Source organism: Ostrinia nubilalis, chromosome 4, assembly GCF_963855985.1.
Source record: "Ostrinia nubilalis chromosome 4, ilOstNubi1.1, whole genome shotgun sequence".
NCBI classification, from domain to species: domain Eukaryota; kingdom Metazoa; phylum Arthropoda; class Insecta; order Lepidoptera; family Crambidae; genus Ostrinia; species Ostrinia nubilalis.
Genome location: NC_087091.1, coordinates 5,659,628 through 5,677,576, shown reverse-complemented (window position 1 = coordinate 5,677,576; position 17,949 = coordinate 5,659,628). Strand labels below are relative to the sequence as shown.

At 35.9% G+C, this 17,949-nt stretch overlaps 1 protein-coding gene across 1 annotated transcript in view; it reads right to left on the bottom strand.

Annotated features, from left to right (window-relative positions):
* The window catches only part of LOC135071305 (uncharacterized), a 48,079-nt gene extending 33,037 nt beyond the window's left edge, over positions 1–15,042 (bottom strand). The window contains exons 1-9 of the mRNA XM_063965096.1: positions 14,726–15,042; positions 13,407–13,496; positions 9,591–9,701; positions 6,898–7,083; positions 6,340–6,609; positions 5,751–5,952; positions 5,343–5,521; positions 4,936–5,121; positions 4,399–4,544 (exon numbers count right to left, since the gene is read on the bottom strand). Of these exons, the coding sequence (XP_063821166.1) occupies positions 4,399–4,544; positions 4,936–5,121; positions 5,343–5,521; positions 5,751–5,952; positions 6,340–6,609; positions 6,898–7,083; positions 9,591–9,701; positions 13,407–13,496; positions 14,726–14,882 (1,527 nt within the window). The 5' untranslated portion in view covers positions 14,883–15,042. The remainder of the gene's footprint in view (positions 1–4,398; positions 4,545–4,935; positions 5,122–5,342; positions 5,522–5,750; positions 5,953–6,339; positions 6,610–6,897; positions 7,084–9,590; positions 9,702–13,406; positions 13,497–14,725) is intronic.
* Positions 15,043–17,949: the final 2,907 nt, after the last annotated feature.

The following is a 17,949-nucleotide window of genomic DNA, read 5'->3' as shown; positions in this document are numbered from 1 at the left end:
TTCGCCTGATTTTTTTCTAATCTTTACCTATTATCATCATATTAGTTATTTATTACTGCATTTTAATTAATATTCAGTAAGTTATGTATGTAACCAACCAGTACAAAAGTTGATGCTATATCATTAGTAAATGCAAAAGTTGCAAGAACATTTAAACACGCAATCTTTAACCTTAAGCTCTTGAATTTAAACTTTAAACTTGTAATAGAATATTAATCAGTGCAAATAGTTCTGCAGAACGCACGATAGCCTCGTAAGACCGAAGAGTAAATTGTGTCGACTTCTAAGTATCGCCGAATGTGCTTTCAGAAGAACGAATAATTTGAAGTAGTAAACGCCGAGCACTTCGAGTAAAAAAATTTCTATGTTAGAGATTTTCTTTTGCATTCATATTTTCAGGGGCCCTATATAATAGTGCATAGAGCTTATTTTAGGTGAAAAATAATAAAAAAATGTTTTCTCTTAAAAGAACATTCGGTATTACAGACTTTAAAAAGGAAAAGTAAATAAATTGTATTTTATACTTTAAAGTAAAACATAAATGTTACCTTCTTAATAAATTAATACTACATAAAGATACAATAACGATATTAATAAATGTAACTGAAAAGGAACAACGGTTTTAATTTTATTTAATGTTTCATAATTAGTACTTTTAAAAGTACTATCGGTTTTATAACATACACTAATGATAGGTTAAAATGTACAAGAAGTAAAGTGAATATTCATGTTAATTATAATATTTACTAAACTAAAAATCAGAACGTTCTCATGGTAAATATTCTCAATCATATCATAATTTTAAAAGTCCAATACTCAATCCCATCTCAATAGAAAAAATATACAAAAATAAAACTTTCACCATCAAGACCGAATGTTCCTTGCAAAGAACTTTTATTTTTAAATTAAAAAAAATCTTAGAAAACTACTTCAAATTGGGAAAAATAATTTTTTTGCTTGTTTAGCAGTATTTTAACTTAAATTATACTGGTCAGTTTTGCAATTAAACTACGTTTACGTGAAGAAAAAAAATTAATCGCACATCATGTCTTCTTGTATGAACCACCTTGTCAAAGAAAAATGATAATTTGACAGTGACATTTTGTTTTTTTTATATTAATAAGTTCGGATACCTGATTTTGAATACTTTAAGCCATAGACTATCACTCTTTTCTTTCGATAGGCGCGAATTTTTGAACTTAAATTTATCGCTAAAGTTTTAGTTCCTCTGATGGCACATCCGGCGATACTTCGAAGTCACCTCCGAAAATGTCTCGGCGTTACTGACTACAAAGTTTCAGTTCCTTCTGAGGCACATCCGGGCTTACGAGGATAGAGCAAAGTTTAAGGTCAACCCTGTATTTTAAAGAACAACATTCTTCTGGTTATAGTTTATCAACATTGGAATTTACGAAAAACATAACCATGCAGTAGATAAATTTTCAGCATTGGAATAAAATACCTTCCTGTTTCAAATGATGACATTGAAAAGATTATTCAGAAATTTCAAGAGCATGCTCAGCATGTAACTATTTGCTAACTTCTAGTTTAGAAATTCTCTTCGTTTACTTTGTTTTGTTTACCATGGTTGTCTCATGCGAAATATTGCATTTAGCCTTTATCAAAAAGCAAACGAGATTTTTAAAAGGTGGATTCGCTTGGAAAGTTGTCCATAAGTTAACCCTTATTCTTCTCCTCTCTACGAGTAGGTACTCGTATAACATTAAACACAATTTGATTGACTTCAGTAGAATAAATCTTTACACTATAGGTGAGAAATCCAATAAATTAATTATTTTTAACAGCATCAAGGCCTAGTAGGTTGCTCGCATAAAGGTTCGGCCAAACCAACGCGATCAGCCGGCGTGCAGCGATGGCGATCAATGCATTTAAGGGTTCGGACAAACCAACGCGATCACACCGCGATCAGCCGGCGTGCAGCGATGGCGACCAGACCTAAATGCATTGCACTTTAATACATTACAATTTATTATTATTATTATGTACACACACACAGTTTTGTTTTTTAAATATTATCTTTTTATTTATAAATATCTTATCACATCTTTTCTACTTCGTCTATATCGTATATTATTATTTTCTACTACGTCTGTATATACATTTAAAATTTATACGCGCACTATTATTATTATTTATGTATGTATATTTTATGCAGTATAGGTTAGTGTCCGTGACTCTCACTCGGCATGGGGCACACTGAAAACCAGCGTCGTCACCGGGGGCCACGGCATATGCTGAGTGGGGTCCCATTGCGATGGGCATCGCTGTGCGACAGGGTGGCACTGCTTAGTTTATTCATTCATTCATTGTATGTTTTATGTCACCTCTGTCTTATTTGCTTTTTTTTTTCATTTTACCTCTTTTGTCTTTTGTGATGTCCATGGCAATAAATGTTTCTTTCTTTCTTTCTTTCTTTCATTGATCGCCATCGCTGCACGCCGGTTGATCGCGTTGGTTTGGCCGAACCTTAAGTCTGGTCGTCATCGCTGCACGCCGGCCGATCGCGTGTGATCGCGTTGGTTTGGCCGAACCTTTATGCGAACCGCAAATCCGCAATAAAAGATCTTGGTACATTCAGCGTCATATAGTTCGTGACACCCAAAATAGCCAAAAAGATTTTTATTATAAACTTTTTGTTATAAACTAGTAGTAGGTAGTGTTATAGACTTTTTGGCCAATTTGAACGTCACGAACTATGTGACGCTGACTGTAGGACAATTTTTTACGTGTACCTACCTAGTCTGTGTGTATTGTACGCATCTAGGTATATTTAAAAATAAATATGTGTTATAAGCTCTACATATTTCAGGGTTAATGAGGCGTGAAATTTAATAAGGGATGTTTTTATCATTAAAAAAAGCAATAGTCACTAACATTATATGTATTACATAATGTTACATCACCCATTCACAAGAGCCGTCACCGATTCCCAAATAGTTATCTAAATATACGTAAAAGTAATAGGTTTTTAGTAACATTGACCCACTATGGTAATGTCAATATTAGATAAGTTATCGAACTTGAAACTTGGCACTGGCTGGCCGTGACTGGGGACAGTTAAACGTTATAGTAAACAACGGTTATTAGAAACACTAAATTCAGTCATTCAACCTTCGAGATTTCTCTAATATATGACCTATAAAATCAAGGGTGAATATTTCTATCTAAATATTTATAACTCAAAGGTGACTGACTGACTGACTGATTAACATAGTGATCTATCAACGCACAGCCCAAACCACTGGACGGATCGGGCTGAAATTTAGCATGCAGATAGATGTTGTGACGTAGGCATCCGCTAAAAAAGGATTTTACGAAACTCCACCCCTAAGGGGGTAAAACGGGATCCACGCGTACGAAGTCGCGGGCGGCCGCTAGTGACTAAATAAAGCTCTACACATGTCAAGGGAAAAGTAGGTAGTAACCACAGTAGTAATTAAAGGAATTAATATTTGAAAGAATAGTGCGTGATTGAAGCCTGAAAATATCTAGGTTTAACATAATGTACTCACATGTATCTATGCACTCATAATATAACATAAACCTATTACTATTTTTTATTCTTAAATCTATGTATGTATACTATCTATACTAATATTATAAATGCGAAAGTAACTCTGTCTGTCTGCCTTGTCTTTGTCTTACTTTCACGCCTTAACCACTGAACCGATTTTGATGAAATTTGGCATAGAGATAGTTTGAGTCCCGAGAAAGGACATAGGATAGTTTTTATCCCGGTTTTTGAAGCAGGGACGCGCGCGATAAAGTTTTTCTGTGACAGACAAATTTCCACGCGGGCGAAGCCGCGGGCGGAAGCTAGTATTAGATATACCGGCCCGCCCTGGCTTTTCACGGGTAGATTAAGTATTATATTAACTGGAATTCATCAGAAAAAAATAGGATTCTAATGGTCAAAAGTGATCTGTAAGGTGATAAGCGCGCATTTATTTATTTTCTAATTATTTCACAATTTCACTTTTGCCAGTTACATATATGCATAAAGGTGGTCTTTGCCCTCACAAGGTGATAGCGCTAAGATAAAACCAAATAAAACTTTGCACATCAACAAAAAAAATATATTAGGCTTACACAAAAATGTAAGGCGTTCACTAATCATAACACAACACGCACAATAATTGATTTTATTTGCAATATTTACCTCTTTCTATAGTTTTCAAGACATCTTGCTATGTGGCCACTTGGATGGCTTTTTCAAAATCTTATGATATACCTACAAAAGAAGACCTTAAAACTATACTTTACACGTAATATCCAAACTTAAAAATCTACATTAATTAATCTATAACTATTATATCTAGCATGTGAATGATACTAATGAACTTTATTGGTGACTGGCTGCCTCCTCTCCAGGGCCACCTGGTAGCCGTCGACGGCCTTCATCATGACGTCCAGCTTCACTCGAACGTGGGGTTGTGACGTCTTTTCCTTTGGTCCCACCACTTTGTACTTCCTAAGGATAGCTGACACAGCTGTCTTCACTGACATCATCGCGTATTGATAACCTGTGAATGGATCGTACAAAACTATTAAATTATTTAATCATAATTCAAGACAACTTGAAGTTATGTAAATCTTAAGAAAAACCTTTCGACAATAAAGGAGGATTTTACAGTAGAGACAGCATGATCACTTCAATACTCAAAAGTCTACCCTATGTACACGAGTATTATGTTGAGTATAAAGTAGTCGACATAGAAATTCACTATCTACATACACTGTAGACAGACTACAGAGACTGGTCAAATATTATGCGATCATTACCGGAGGAATGCAACATTGACAGTCCCAACTAATCCCCAGCTGCCATAGTCAAGTATCCCATACCATGGAAACTGGGAGAAGGCAGTGTTAGGAGATCTTCTGAGATTGACGGAGGTTTCGATGTCAACTTACCAAGACAATTCCTCGGACCCTGACTGAACGGCATGTAGCTGCACGAGTGCTTGAGGTTGAACCTCTCTGGCAGGAACCGGTCGGGATCAAAACTCTCTGCGTCTGGACCCCAGTACTTGGGGTCCCGGTGCACCCCCCAGATGGAGCACACCACACCAGAACCAGCCGGCAGGATACGGCCGGAGGCTGTTAAACAAGAAACTTCAGTCAGAGCTTCTCCACCTCTAAAGAGTCTTCCAGCGACTTGGGCCACTTTTAACTTGGTCCACAAAATTTTTCAATATTTTTCCAAGGGAAAAGTCACCGGAAGACTCCTCTAAAGCACATGGCACCTGACCTTTTCATCCTTTGGATTGCTACAAATAGCAGGAGTGTATCCTACGATAGCAATTATCCAAGAACTGTACAAAATGAACTCGATATGAAATACTTACGTAATTTGATATCTTCTGTCACCTTTCTGATGATGAAAGGCACTGGAGGGAACAACCGTAGCGACTCCTTCACCACCCTCTCCAAATACTTAAGTTTCAATAAATCTTCTTTCACTAGAGGACGATCGGAGTCTTTGAAGACATCGTACAACCTGGAGAAGTGGGATGTCATCCATTTCCAAACAAATACTACGAGTATTAGTAATGATAACTAGCATTTAAATAGGAAGGAAAAATAAGGTGTTTTCGTGTCCTTTTAACTCATGGAACCTAACCTAAGCGACCGCATGAGACCGTGATAACAATTGATCTATTGTGTCTCGATTCGCTGATACTTCAAGAGTTAAATCTTAATCATCTCAAGAGAAAGTTTCAACTTACTCTTGGTAGACCTTTTCTTGTACTTCGGGATACTTGGCCATCAAAGTCAAGGTGAACCCGATGGCCACAGCCGAGGTGTCTGTCCCCGCCATGGCTAGAGTCATGATTTCTTCTCTCAGCTCAACATTTGTGAAGCCACTTTCTCCACCAGAGATCTTTATGAGATGATCGAGGAACGATTTGTTTTGGTATTTGCCTAAATCTGAAATTATTTAAAACAGATAAATACTTCGTTTCGTAGAAACTAACATTAGACCGATCAATGTAATCGGAATTTAAAAGGACAGGTTGGTGATAATTAAGTGATTCGTGTTAATTCGGCAGACTTTGCTTCCAAGATGAAAACTTCCCGTGAATATCGTATGTACCTACGTACGTGTAAATTGGAGTCTAAATGACCTAATTATGATGATGATGATGTTATTACAAGAAATGGAATAAAAATACAATAAAAACAGTGAATTATGAAACAATTTTTGACAATCTGTCCATAACAGCCTGTTATCATTCATGAGTTGGTAAGTATCTATTATTCGAAACGTCTAAAATTCGAAGCGACGAAACATAGAACCTATTCTACCAATCTTACCATAGGTTTGATCAGCCTCCGTGTTCGTCTCCAGTTCATTGCGGAGCTCATCTCGCTTCTTTTGGATGACATCATCAGTGAATTCGTGCATGTGGCTCACACTTTCCTGATGCTCATTGTACTTCTTCGTGAACGACTTATACAGCCAGTCTGGTTGCAGCCAAAGATGGAATATCCTCTCACAGGCCAAATTGAGAAAGCGGTTCAATGAAAGTAAGAAAGGCGTGTTGGGATTCCCTTGGGCATTGATTTTGACTCCCATTGCTGATTCTGAGAGAAACAAGTTTAAGTAAACAAGTTTTTTAGACATAAAATTAAAATATAAAATAGGTAAAATAATGTTCGTAAAGTACATTATTATTATCATAGGTCAGGGATAGAATCGAATGATTCGGATTATTAATAGACAACTTATGTTGATCGTACCTAAAATAGGCTAATGAAAGTGATTGAGGCTCTTTTCCATAAGCCAGTTTAATTCTAATCGGCGGTAAGTACGCACAACGTCATTTCATTATTCAAATTCAAATCCTTCATTGTGTAAGTGACTTCACTCACCACAGACTGAGTCCAGGGTATACGCGCTGACGAATGGCCAGATGCTGAAGCTGCCTGTGCTGACGTAATCTGACAACTGCTTCGTCAGTTTCTCGCTCTGCTCCGAAAACACTTCCACGAAGCTCTCCACTATCTTCGGACTGAAAGCTGGCACCGTGATCTTCCGGCGTCTTCTCCAGATGGATACTGCATATGAATTCATTTAATCAAACTAGCCAAGTATATTTTAATTAGAGATGAAACGGATAGTTGTTTGGCCGGATACCGGATACCGGATATCCGGCCAGCTGCTAGGCCGGATAGCCGGATATCCGGCGGCCGGATAGTTGGCCCATTGTCTCGTTTCATGTCGTGACGAGTTTAGCGCCGCACAGGTGCTTCGAACGCGATCAGTGGGTCTATTAGTAGACAATACTAGTTACACTTTTCGAAAATCGAATCCGTCCGAATAGAATGTCAGATTTTGCCTTGTCTAGGAGGCAGATCAATTCGGGCGATTTCGGTTGCTATCGTGTGTGTGATTGAATAGCGAAAATTAGTTTACTTGCTGCGTAATCTGACTGAACTGCATGCATCATGTCATCAGACCAACAGTGAAATAAAGATCGCCTTTTTTGTTTGGCAATATTTCGACATTAACAGATATTTACTGTTTATGTATTTGTCATTAGAGTGAATAGCCCAGAAAAAGAAATTAGTTTTTTTGAAAGGTCTTAATATGGCTTTTTTGTAACTTTTTGGACTTTAAATAAAAGCCGTCATTATTATAAGCCATTTTATTAATATTTACCTCAAAGATTAATGTATTTCATTTTATTAATAGGAAATTGGCGTAGTTTTTTTAATATCCGGTATCCGGCCGGATAGTGAGTTACTATCCGGTATCCGGCCGGATAGTAAATTTAGGCCGGATATCCGGCCTACCGGATAGTTACCGGATATCCGTTTCATCTCTAATTTTAATGCACATTCCTAACTTGTATTAAATTGTGTATTCACGATACAGTAACCGGTACAGTAGCGTAAAGCTTCAAGTTTGGTTAAATTGTAAGCAGTAGTAGAGTACTAATATTCTGTGATAGTAAGAAAGAAAGAAAGAAAGAAAGAATTTATTTGATGCGAGTATTAAAAGCGTTACAAATAAATAACAACTTAAACACTAAAAAACAGAGTACACGCACCAAAATGGCATCTGCTCAGTATAAGCCGTGACGGCAGAGAGCACGTCGCGACCACTGGCATTCTGCGGACCAGTAGGTAGTTAAATATCTCGTATGTTCATTTATTCTAACTAAACGATATTTACAAATAAGCAACAACTAGGTAACTAATGTTAATATTAGACCAGCCTAGAAGGATCTACGATTTTTCTAACCGGGGCAAAAAAAAATATTTTGGCGCCCTTTCAGATTCCCAAAAAAAAAGGTCTACGCTCTCCAAAAACTGAGCAACTGAAAAATTTTGAAACAATTTTAATTTTCTAGTTTCCTAAAAAATACTTTTAGCCCGTCAATTACATTATCAAAAAATATTGATATTTTTATTTGTCTACTAGCGGCCGTCCGCGACTTCGTACGCGTGGATCCCGTTTTACCCCCTTCATCTATCTTACGCGGTTTAGATTTTTTCATACAAATGTTTTTTCCCGCAACTCCCGTTTCCGTGGGAATTTTACAATATTCTGTTGTAACTAAGCTTTAAGTTTACTAAGGTACCTGCATGCTAAATTTCAAGCGTCTAACTTAAGCGGTTTAGATTTTTTCATACAAATGTTTTTTCCCGCTAAATTCCGTTCCCGTGGGAATTTTGCAATATCCTGTTGTATCTAAGCTTTAAGTTTACTAAGATACCTGCATGGCAAATTTCAAGCGTCTTACTTAAGCGGTTTAGATTTTTCATACAAAAGGATTTTCCCGCTAATTCCCGTTCCCGTGGGAATTCCTATGTATACTATGACCTACCCAGGAGTATAAAGAATGATTGTACCAAGTTTCGTTAAAATCCGTCAAGTAGTTTTTGTTTCTATAAGGAACATACAGACAGACAGACAGACAAACAGACACAAAAATTTTACAGATTGCATTTTTGGCATCAGTATCGATCACTAATCACCCCCTGATAGTTATTTTGAAAATATATTTCATGTACAGAATTGACCTCTCTACAGATTTATTATAAGTATACAGGGTGTTTGGTAAATGGGTATATGAGCCGACACTAGCCCATGTTAACATGGGCATATAAATGGTATGGTGAAGTCAGAAAATTGATATCTTAAATTTAATTATTTTAATTTTCATACAAATCGGATTTTATAAAATTTATTTTGTATGAAAGTTAAAAAAAATTAAATGGTGATATCAATTTTCTGACTTCACCATACCATTTATATGCCCATGTTAACATGGGCTAGTGTCGGCTCATATACCCATTTACCTAACACCCTGTAGATTAAACAAGTAATTAAGAACTTATGATGCGTTGAATCCGAAACTCAAAATTAAGGTACATAGTAGCAATCCCGTCAATAATAATTATGATGCGTTAAAGTTCCGGGTGACGTCACAAAGTGCTACACTTTTAATCACGCCGTTTTGAGTGAGTCACTCGCAGCACGAAGGCTGTTTCAAGCTTTAACAATAAATAAATATCCTTGAGCAAAGCTTTAACAATAATATTTACCTACCACTTACCTGGTGCGTATATGCCGCCATTTCCGGTAAGTTTTCGTATGAACCTGTGCAGGTCATCTTTTTCCAGACAAGACTTCAGTATCACTTCCAAATCAACAGGGTCTGTCACAACTGTAGAAACATTAAATATTACTATGGTAGTTAACACATGTGTTTACAGTTATTTTCGTTAAAGGGTCAAAAGCCAAAATAAATTAAAATATCAAAGACATTATTATTCAGATTAAATTATTAAGATTACCACGGACTACTATGCCGAAAGGTCCCGAGTTCGATTCCCGGCCGGGCAGAAATTGAACCGGTTTGGGTGGTACTATGTATAATAAGTATGTATGTATTTACAAAAAAAAAGTATTTAAGGCCGGGTAGCAGAGAAAATGGCGAAAATGAGGTTTTCATTTTTCATTTTTGAGGTACTAAACAGTAAAATTAAAGGCTAAGATTTTTATTGGGCATAGTTGAGGATATTTTCTAGGGCTATTAACGGATGGAAACACGATTTGATGAAGTTGACTCGATAGAATAAATTCCCAAAGTTACCTCTATTCGTTTTCTATTTATGGTTTTATTTTTAAAATAAGCGATTTGAGATTCTAAATCTTTTACTAAACTAAAGTTCAGAAATAACTTGAGGGCTTTTAACGGATGAAATTTTTATATTGCGTCTTATTTAGTTACAATGTTAAAAAATGTGGAAAATATCGTCCATGACGGCTTGGACAATCTCAATCAGTCGCGCGGTGGCGCTTACGGAGGACGGACGCGTGTCAGTTTTTTGGCCGTGACAGTTCGCGATTTGTCAATATTTTTGACAATGATGACTTTGATGAGTCACAGTATAATAATATCAGTGTTACTGGAGAAAGCTTAAATTTTTGATAATTAAGAATTATCAATTTTGTCTACCTATTGAAATTTAAATCGTTCGCATCCTTTTAAACGAAGACTCTACTCATGATACATAGTACATTCCTCAAATATGAGACAAAACCAATGAGTTAAAATTTCATTTTAATAGCACCTACATACAATCGTCTAACACTCTTTAGAAGAGCACACTGACACAAATAAATAATAAAAAATACTATCTAAGGTCTGTAGCTAAAGGTCTAAGCTGTAAGATAGAAGAATCTTCTAGCCAAAAAGATGGCAGATGCAGCAGATGTCAACGGATTTAAAACTGGAGTTCATATGACTCCTTGTAGACTTGAGTCTCTAGAGCGTCCCTTCCTCCACCATGCGTAAGAATTGTCACAAAAATACTGTCTAAGGTCTGTAGCTAAAGGTCTACGCTGCAAGATGGAAGAATCTTCTAACCAAAAAGAAGATGTCAACGGATTTAAAACTGGAGTTGATGTATGGAACGGTCGCTTTTTTGTAACCTTTATAATTTGGTCGGCTTATAGAAGAATTCCTGATATTTTTTTGCAGTTCGATAACTTTCTTATAAGTCGTAATATAACGCTGAAATTAACAGGATAGCTTATTCAAGGAACATTTTAATTTGTCCATTGTATGCCATGTTCCCTTGTTGTAAGGGAATCGCGTATTCGGCCACGAAAGTAAGACTGTTAAAATAAATTAGATTTCTTGAAATCTCTCTTTTGCGCAAAGCCACATCATTTATATTTACTGTGGTTATAAAGGTGTACCAAGGGTACATGCTACACCTTTTTATTCGATTGTAAGAGTACTGGTTTACTCACAAATCCGTTTTATCTGATTTTCGAAATCTTTTAATTACACTGGTGTTTATCATTCAAATCAATGACTAATGTTTGAACTAATTTGGACATAATATCAAGGTCTATCATTGGTATTTTTTTCAAACTTCTGCGTTGAGCAATTTACGAGATCTGGGACATCACAAAACATTACCCCAGCAAAATTCTAAATAACTTGAGAACCGGAACACGAACAAATTTTGCTATTCGTGGACAAATTACTACGCAACAAGAGCTATCTATCCATGTATTTGGTTCCGGGATAGAACGACTTTCAAAAAAAAAATTGCCAGGGTAATGTTTGAAACGTTACCCCAGCAAAATCTGTTTTTTCCTAATAACTTTAAAACTATAATTTGAACGAATTTTGCTATTAGTGGACAAATTTCTGCTCACGATGGACTAATTATCTGCTATACTCTCGACTCTAAAGCACAACATTTATAAAAATTTTGCTGCGGTAATGCACTCCAGGTAACCGTGTGTGATGCTCATTGCTCATAGTGATTTTCGATACAGAGCCCCGTACATACGTTATACATAAATTATGGAAAGTAAACACCCAGACCAATACAAACAAATAGGTATGCAATTTTAGTATGATATTTTTATTTATTAATAAACAAAAAGACTGAACAAAATTGATGCGTGTACTGATTAATGTAATCATTCTTAAGTTATAATTAATAAGATGAGTAAGTTAATTACAAATATGTACATTATATTATACTAATTAATTATAATAAATAATCAAATTTAAACAATAAAAAATAATAATAATAAAAATAATTAAAACCCGCCAATAATCATTATTAAGTTATAATTAATAAGATGAGTAAGTTAATTACAAATATGTACATTATATTATACTAATTAATTATAATAATACACTTATTAATACCAATTATAATATTAATAAATATAACGTCAAAAACTAACTATCATTTACCATAAAATCATTATAAAATATCAAATTTGTCAAATTATTATGAAAACAGCCTATAAGCCACTCGCTCAAATGTTAAATGTGTCCTATCCCGTACAAAACATGTTTTCAAATTGTACCTATTCATGCCCGCCGCCGCGCCGCGCAGTGACTTACTGGATGGCTTGTATTTTATTTGCACCTACCTGCTTTATAAAAATAAAAAATCACTTTTAATAGAACTGCTACGCTAAATCGTTTTTGTATTGTTTATTATTATTAAGACAAATTAATGTTTCTCTGTAAGTGATTGCATTGTAATCTTTTTGAGAAAATAAATATCTTTAACCACAACCTCATGCAAAGTTTCGTGAATTGCAACAACTATAATTTATTATCCAAGCTCTAAATAATCGCTACTACGAGTAACTGATCATAAAATGTTTTTCCAATCGCTCAAGCTCCCGAGGATCTACCGATAGGGTAGGTGACGTAATCTTGAAATTCTTTTAGGCGGCGCGGAACTTCCGGAAGGTCGGGTGACGCCACGCCTCTTTGAACCGTGTTTACTTTGGCAGTTATATTCTAAATTTATTCGATTCTAAAATATATTCCCAAAAATTTTGAAAGTTGCTTTAATTTGTATCACTTGGATATGATTTGTATTAGAAAGTGCTGTGAGTGTAACGCTTGAACGGAAGGAAGTCAACCTAACCTAACCAACTGCGTATTTATAAACTGCGTATTTCTATACTGTGTAGCCGCGAGAGCTCTTTGGCGCGCTGTCTTCGGCGAAGTATTGCGCGCGCAGATTTTGACAGCGCGAAATACCTACTTTATCAGAAATACCAAGCCTTAAGTATATCCGTTGTCTAGTACAAACTTTGCTTAGTTTGGGACTAGAGGCGCAGTGTAAAATGTCCAAGGATAAAATAAAACTGTTATGTACTATATTATATCAATAACTTATACAATAACTTCACTTGATCCAGTCCATTTCCAATAGGTATCTTTCAACTTGATTAGGTTGGCATGAATTATTAATGAACGTTCTTACATACAAAGACTATAAAGGGGACAATTACCACCTCTCGTTACCCCCGCCCCGCTACAACTCCTGTGTAGCCAGGATCTACCATAAACTATTAGTGCTACTAGTGTACTTACTAAAATATAGTATATGGCTGAGCCAGCCTCTCATCAATCCACCACTTTCCATAGCCACGTAGCTATATCGTTGTAGCCATGACATTATGTCTGAAAAGAATAAAGTGGGTTCAGTCAATTCTGTTTCCCGTCTCTTGAAGAATCGTGTTTTTCTAATTGAGGTAGTCCACTTGGAGCACCCGCCAAAATAGCACTCGCGGGATTAGCACCTGACCTAGTTCACGAAGAGCACCTATCGAATGGTGGATTCAAATTTAATTTTAAATTTTTATCCACGAACAGTAGAACAAAATATCGATAGGTGCTCTTCGTGGACTAGGCTAGGTGCTTTGGCCTGACATACTGTACGAGCACACTCGACATTTTATATTTCACCGACACCGCATTTTACCGTCAACGCTTAACTCAATTGTTATATTAATATTTTTCAGTACAATAAACACGCTCATCGGTGACGGACACTTTCATTTAACATTCCGCTCCCGAACAACTTATCCTACTTGTACTCAACAACTACATTAACATACTACTACCTACCACCAAGTGTAAGGGAGCTATCCCCTACACATATACATTTGTACTGACCTAGTGATTTGGGCGGGTGCTCTTCGTCTGAGTGCATTAATACTTGATACATAAAGATAACATGAGATTAAGACATCTCTTGGAATGCATTAAAGTTCTCTGCGAATCTATTAAACAACAACAGTGTGTATAATACTTCTCAGTATTACTTAATTGCATGCATATTAAATTTTTTAAACCAGCGATACCTATGTTTGTTAAAATATATTAAAAATAGTGCTTAGATCTACCTTCTTAAATTACTTTTCAACCTAAAAACTCCACTTACAATTAAATAATTACGATTCTATCCATAACTTATAAAAATTCGTTCGTTTCAGCCGAAAGACGTTCACTGCTGGACGAAGGCCTCCCCCAAGGATTTCCACAAAGACTGGTCCTGCGCCGCTCGCATCCAGGCACCTCCCGCGACCCTCACCAGATCGTCGGTCCACCTGATGGGAGGCCTGCCCACGCTACATCTTCCGGCTCGTGGTCACCACTCAAGTTATGCTGAGCTACAAGTTCAGGTTAGTACCTTTACTCAGGTGGTACCTTTTACCTAAATTAAGCTCGCTTTCACCTTCGGCCAAGAGCTTTCTCGTTGTGGATAAAAAAAAATTCAAATTGAAACCTTTTTATTGCCTCTACAAAACTGTAACTTAATTGTACGTGTAAATTTTGTGTACGTGTAATATAGTTTTAGTATAGCAATACATTTCATTTTCATTTTCAATAATAACAATAAGACTTACCCTCGGTGCTTCCGGCTAAGGTATGTGCAACTCCTACGATAGGCAATTCTGTGCTGGGTCCCGGGATCTTTCCCGCCAGTTTGTACATCCTCTGTCTCCTGTACCGGAACACCACAGTCCACAACACCAATGCAATTAGGGGCACCCACAGAAACATTTTTAAAACCAACACTTTTTTGAATTAAAATAAAATGTAATTTTTTTTTACTGCGAAACCGATCAAGGACAATACGCAAGTTCATCTGCCACTAGCGAAGCGAGTGTGCCGGTTTAAATCATAAAACGCATAAGCACCACACACCATGGCCGAGTGCTAGCCGACTCGAAATCCGAGGAACGCGGGTTCGAATCCCACCTCCCGCGCCGCTTGCAACATAATTAGGGTTTCTGCTCGAGCTTTCTCGAACTCGAGAAAACTCGAGAAATTTGGCTTCATTCGAGACGAGAAAAAAATTACCGGAGCTCGAGAATTCTCGAGTTTCGATTTTGAAGCTTCAATATTCTTGAAAGCCTATTTTCTTAAACAAAAAAAGTTTTTAATTATTTAATAGGTTAACGTTGCGTTTAGACTGGCCTAGTATTTCCTTTTTTAACTAATTTGATTTTCAAGTAATGATCTTAAGCGAAACTAATAATGTTCACCTACGAGTATGCTATATTTTATTATGTTTGTATAACTGACTGATTTAAACAATTTAAAGACTGAAATTTTTTTGTTGACTATCTGTTAGTTCAGGTACCTACTCGTAAATACGTTTATTCAAGTCGTTATCTTTAAGTTTAAAAATTTATTTAAAAGTTTTTTTTTGTTTGTAAATGTAGGTTTATTATTATATGATCAAACGAACTTACCAAGTGAAGTTCGATCTGAATTATCCTGTTTTCGCCGAAGAGATTTATTTTACCATGTAGTACCCCTGTACGACAAGCCAATCCGCACACAATATTCAGCGTAGTAGTAGTAAAAAACAAAAGAGCGGGCAACCCCACCCCTACCACGCTGTGGGCTCGGTGTCCGAGCGGTCTCATTATATTTAGAGAAGAGATGACATTGACGTTTACCTCCAGGGAAGAAGATATAGAAATCTTCGGGTTGGGAGGGACCTTAAATCTCTTCGGCGAAAACAGGATAATTCAGATCGAACTTCACTTGGTAAGTTCGTTTGATCATATAATTATCCTGCTTTCGCCTCCGAGATTTATTTTACCATGTAGATGTTTAGAGCATGGATCAATGTCCATGTTAAATGGTTAAGAGAGTAAATGTCAATGTACTAAATACATGATAAAGCAATATTTTTGTATTATAATCGTATTGCATCACTTATTCATAACAATAACAAGTATCACGGTCTCAACAAGATTTTGTTCATTATAGAGTATTATTATATACATTTATTTGTACTTCTATTAACTGTTAAGTACGACTACTGGTTGTAAAAAGTTGCCAAGACAGTTGACAGAGCATCCTGTCTATCCAGCACACTGGCTAATTGTGTCAACGTTGACAGCGGCGCAAACCGCAGGCCATACTGCCGCGTGTCGCGTGCTGTGTGGGCCGAACGCCCTCGTGTCGACACTCCTTTCCTATATTTATCCAGTTTCATCTCAGAACTGAGCTTGACGACGGTAGTGGTTAACACCGAATCGATCACAGTGACTGCAAGGCTAACACTCTGATTGTTGTAAAACATAAGCTCACTTGCATTTTAATTAAATAAATAAATAATGTGGTTAATTAAAACTTATTAATTTATTTGGATACAGTTTGACCAGTATTCCAAAACAGTATTAATTTGTATTCCAAGTAACACTGTTGCGAGGAAAAAGTTTGGTTTCTATTTAATAGCACTATTTAATAGCAATCTTTTGATTCTTGAAACCTGACCTATAAATTATAATATTTATTTAAATAATTATATATTTCAATAAATTATATGATTTCACTAACGATATTGCTAAGCGGTGTTTATTTAATGTTATTATAGGATGCACCCGACTTTAGAATATGCTAAGAAAATAGAGTAAGGTAGGTACAATGATGTAATTGAGCATTGTAAAAATATTTATTTGTCAGTCATTTGGTGTAGTGGTTTCGAAACGGACTACTATGCCGAGAGGTCCCGGGTTCGATCCCCGGCCGGGCAGAAATTGAATTGATACATTTTAATTTCTGTGATGGGTCTAGGTGTTACTATGTATAATATGTACTTATGTATATAAAAACGGTATTTAAGTATGTTTATATCCGTTGTCTAGGACCCATAGCTTTGCTCAGTTTGGGACTAGGAGCGTAGTGTAAAATGTCGAAAGAAGGATATTAAAATTTATTTATTATTTGCGGAGTGTATAGCGGAGTCTGGTACGTTTTGTTTGATCAACGACTGCCAAATACAAAACTCACTGCCAAGGAAAGGTAAGCTTAAATGGGCAATATGGTACTACTGATGTACCTGTTGCCCCGGCATTCTATTTTATTTTTATTTTTTATTTATTTATTTTTAGTGAAAAAAACGTATTAACGTCTAAAAAAAAAATGGTCGCCATTCTAAGGCGAATTAATTGGAATTAATTCATGTTAATCGTGTAGAAATCTCTACGCCAGACGATAAAATATGAATTATGACTAAATATCAAACAAAGTTCAAGAAACAAAAAATAGTTTTATGTCATGTACTGAAACCAAAGCGTCTAACATTTTCTGAGACAATATTAAACCAAGCTCCTACTCCGTGTCTTTATTCAGACACCTTGATTCAGTCAGCTTCAGTATTATGACTGTGATGATTGAATTTTTATAATCATGTTAAGAAAAAATAACAAAATACTAATTCTCAATTTATACTTCATAGAAAGGGAAGAAAGACTCATTCATTATTATGAGTTTGTGGCAGCGTTATCGATTCGTAAGATAATATCGCATTATTTTTTGGTATTATTAAAAAATGTCCTTAATCTAAATTGAAGGTTACAAGTAGTGGTAGTACTGGTAGGTACCTACATAATACATAGTTTATTTTATGTGGTTGATTCGTTCTTTGACTGACCAAAGTCCACTAGTCCGGTTGTTATTACAAGCGGCCCGATTTCTTTTTTGATGCGTCAATAATTTTCTATTACATTGATTACAATGTAATTATTATTGTGTTATATTTATAAAGACATAGTTATTATCGCTTTAACGCATAATTAGATACTTTGCTTGTCTAAAAGATTTAGCAAGA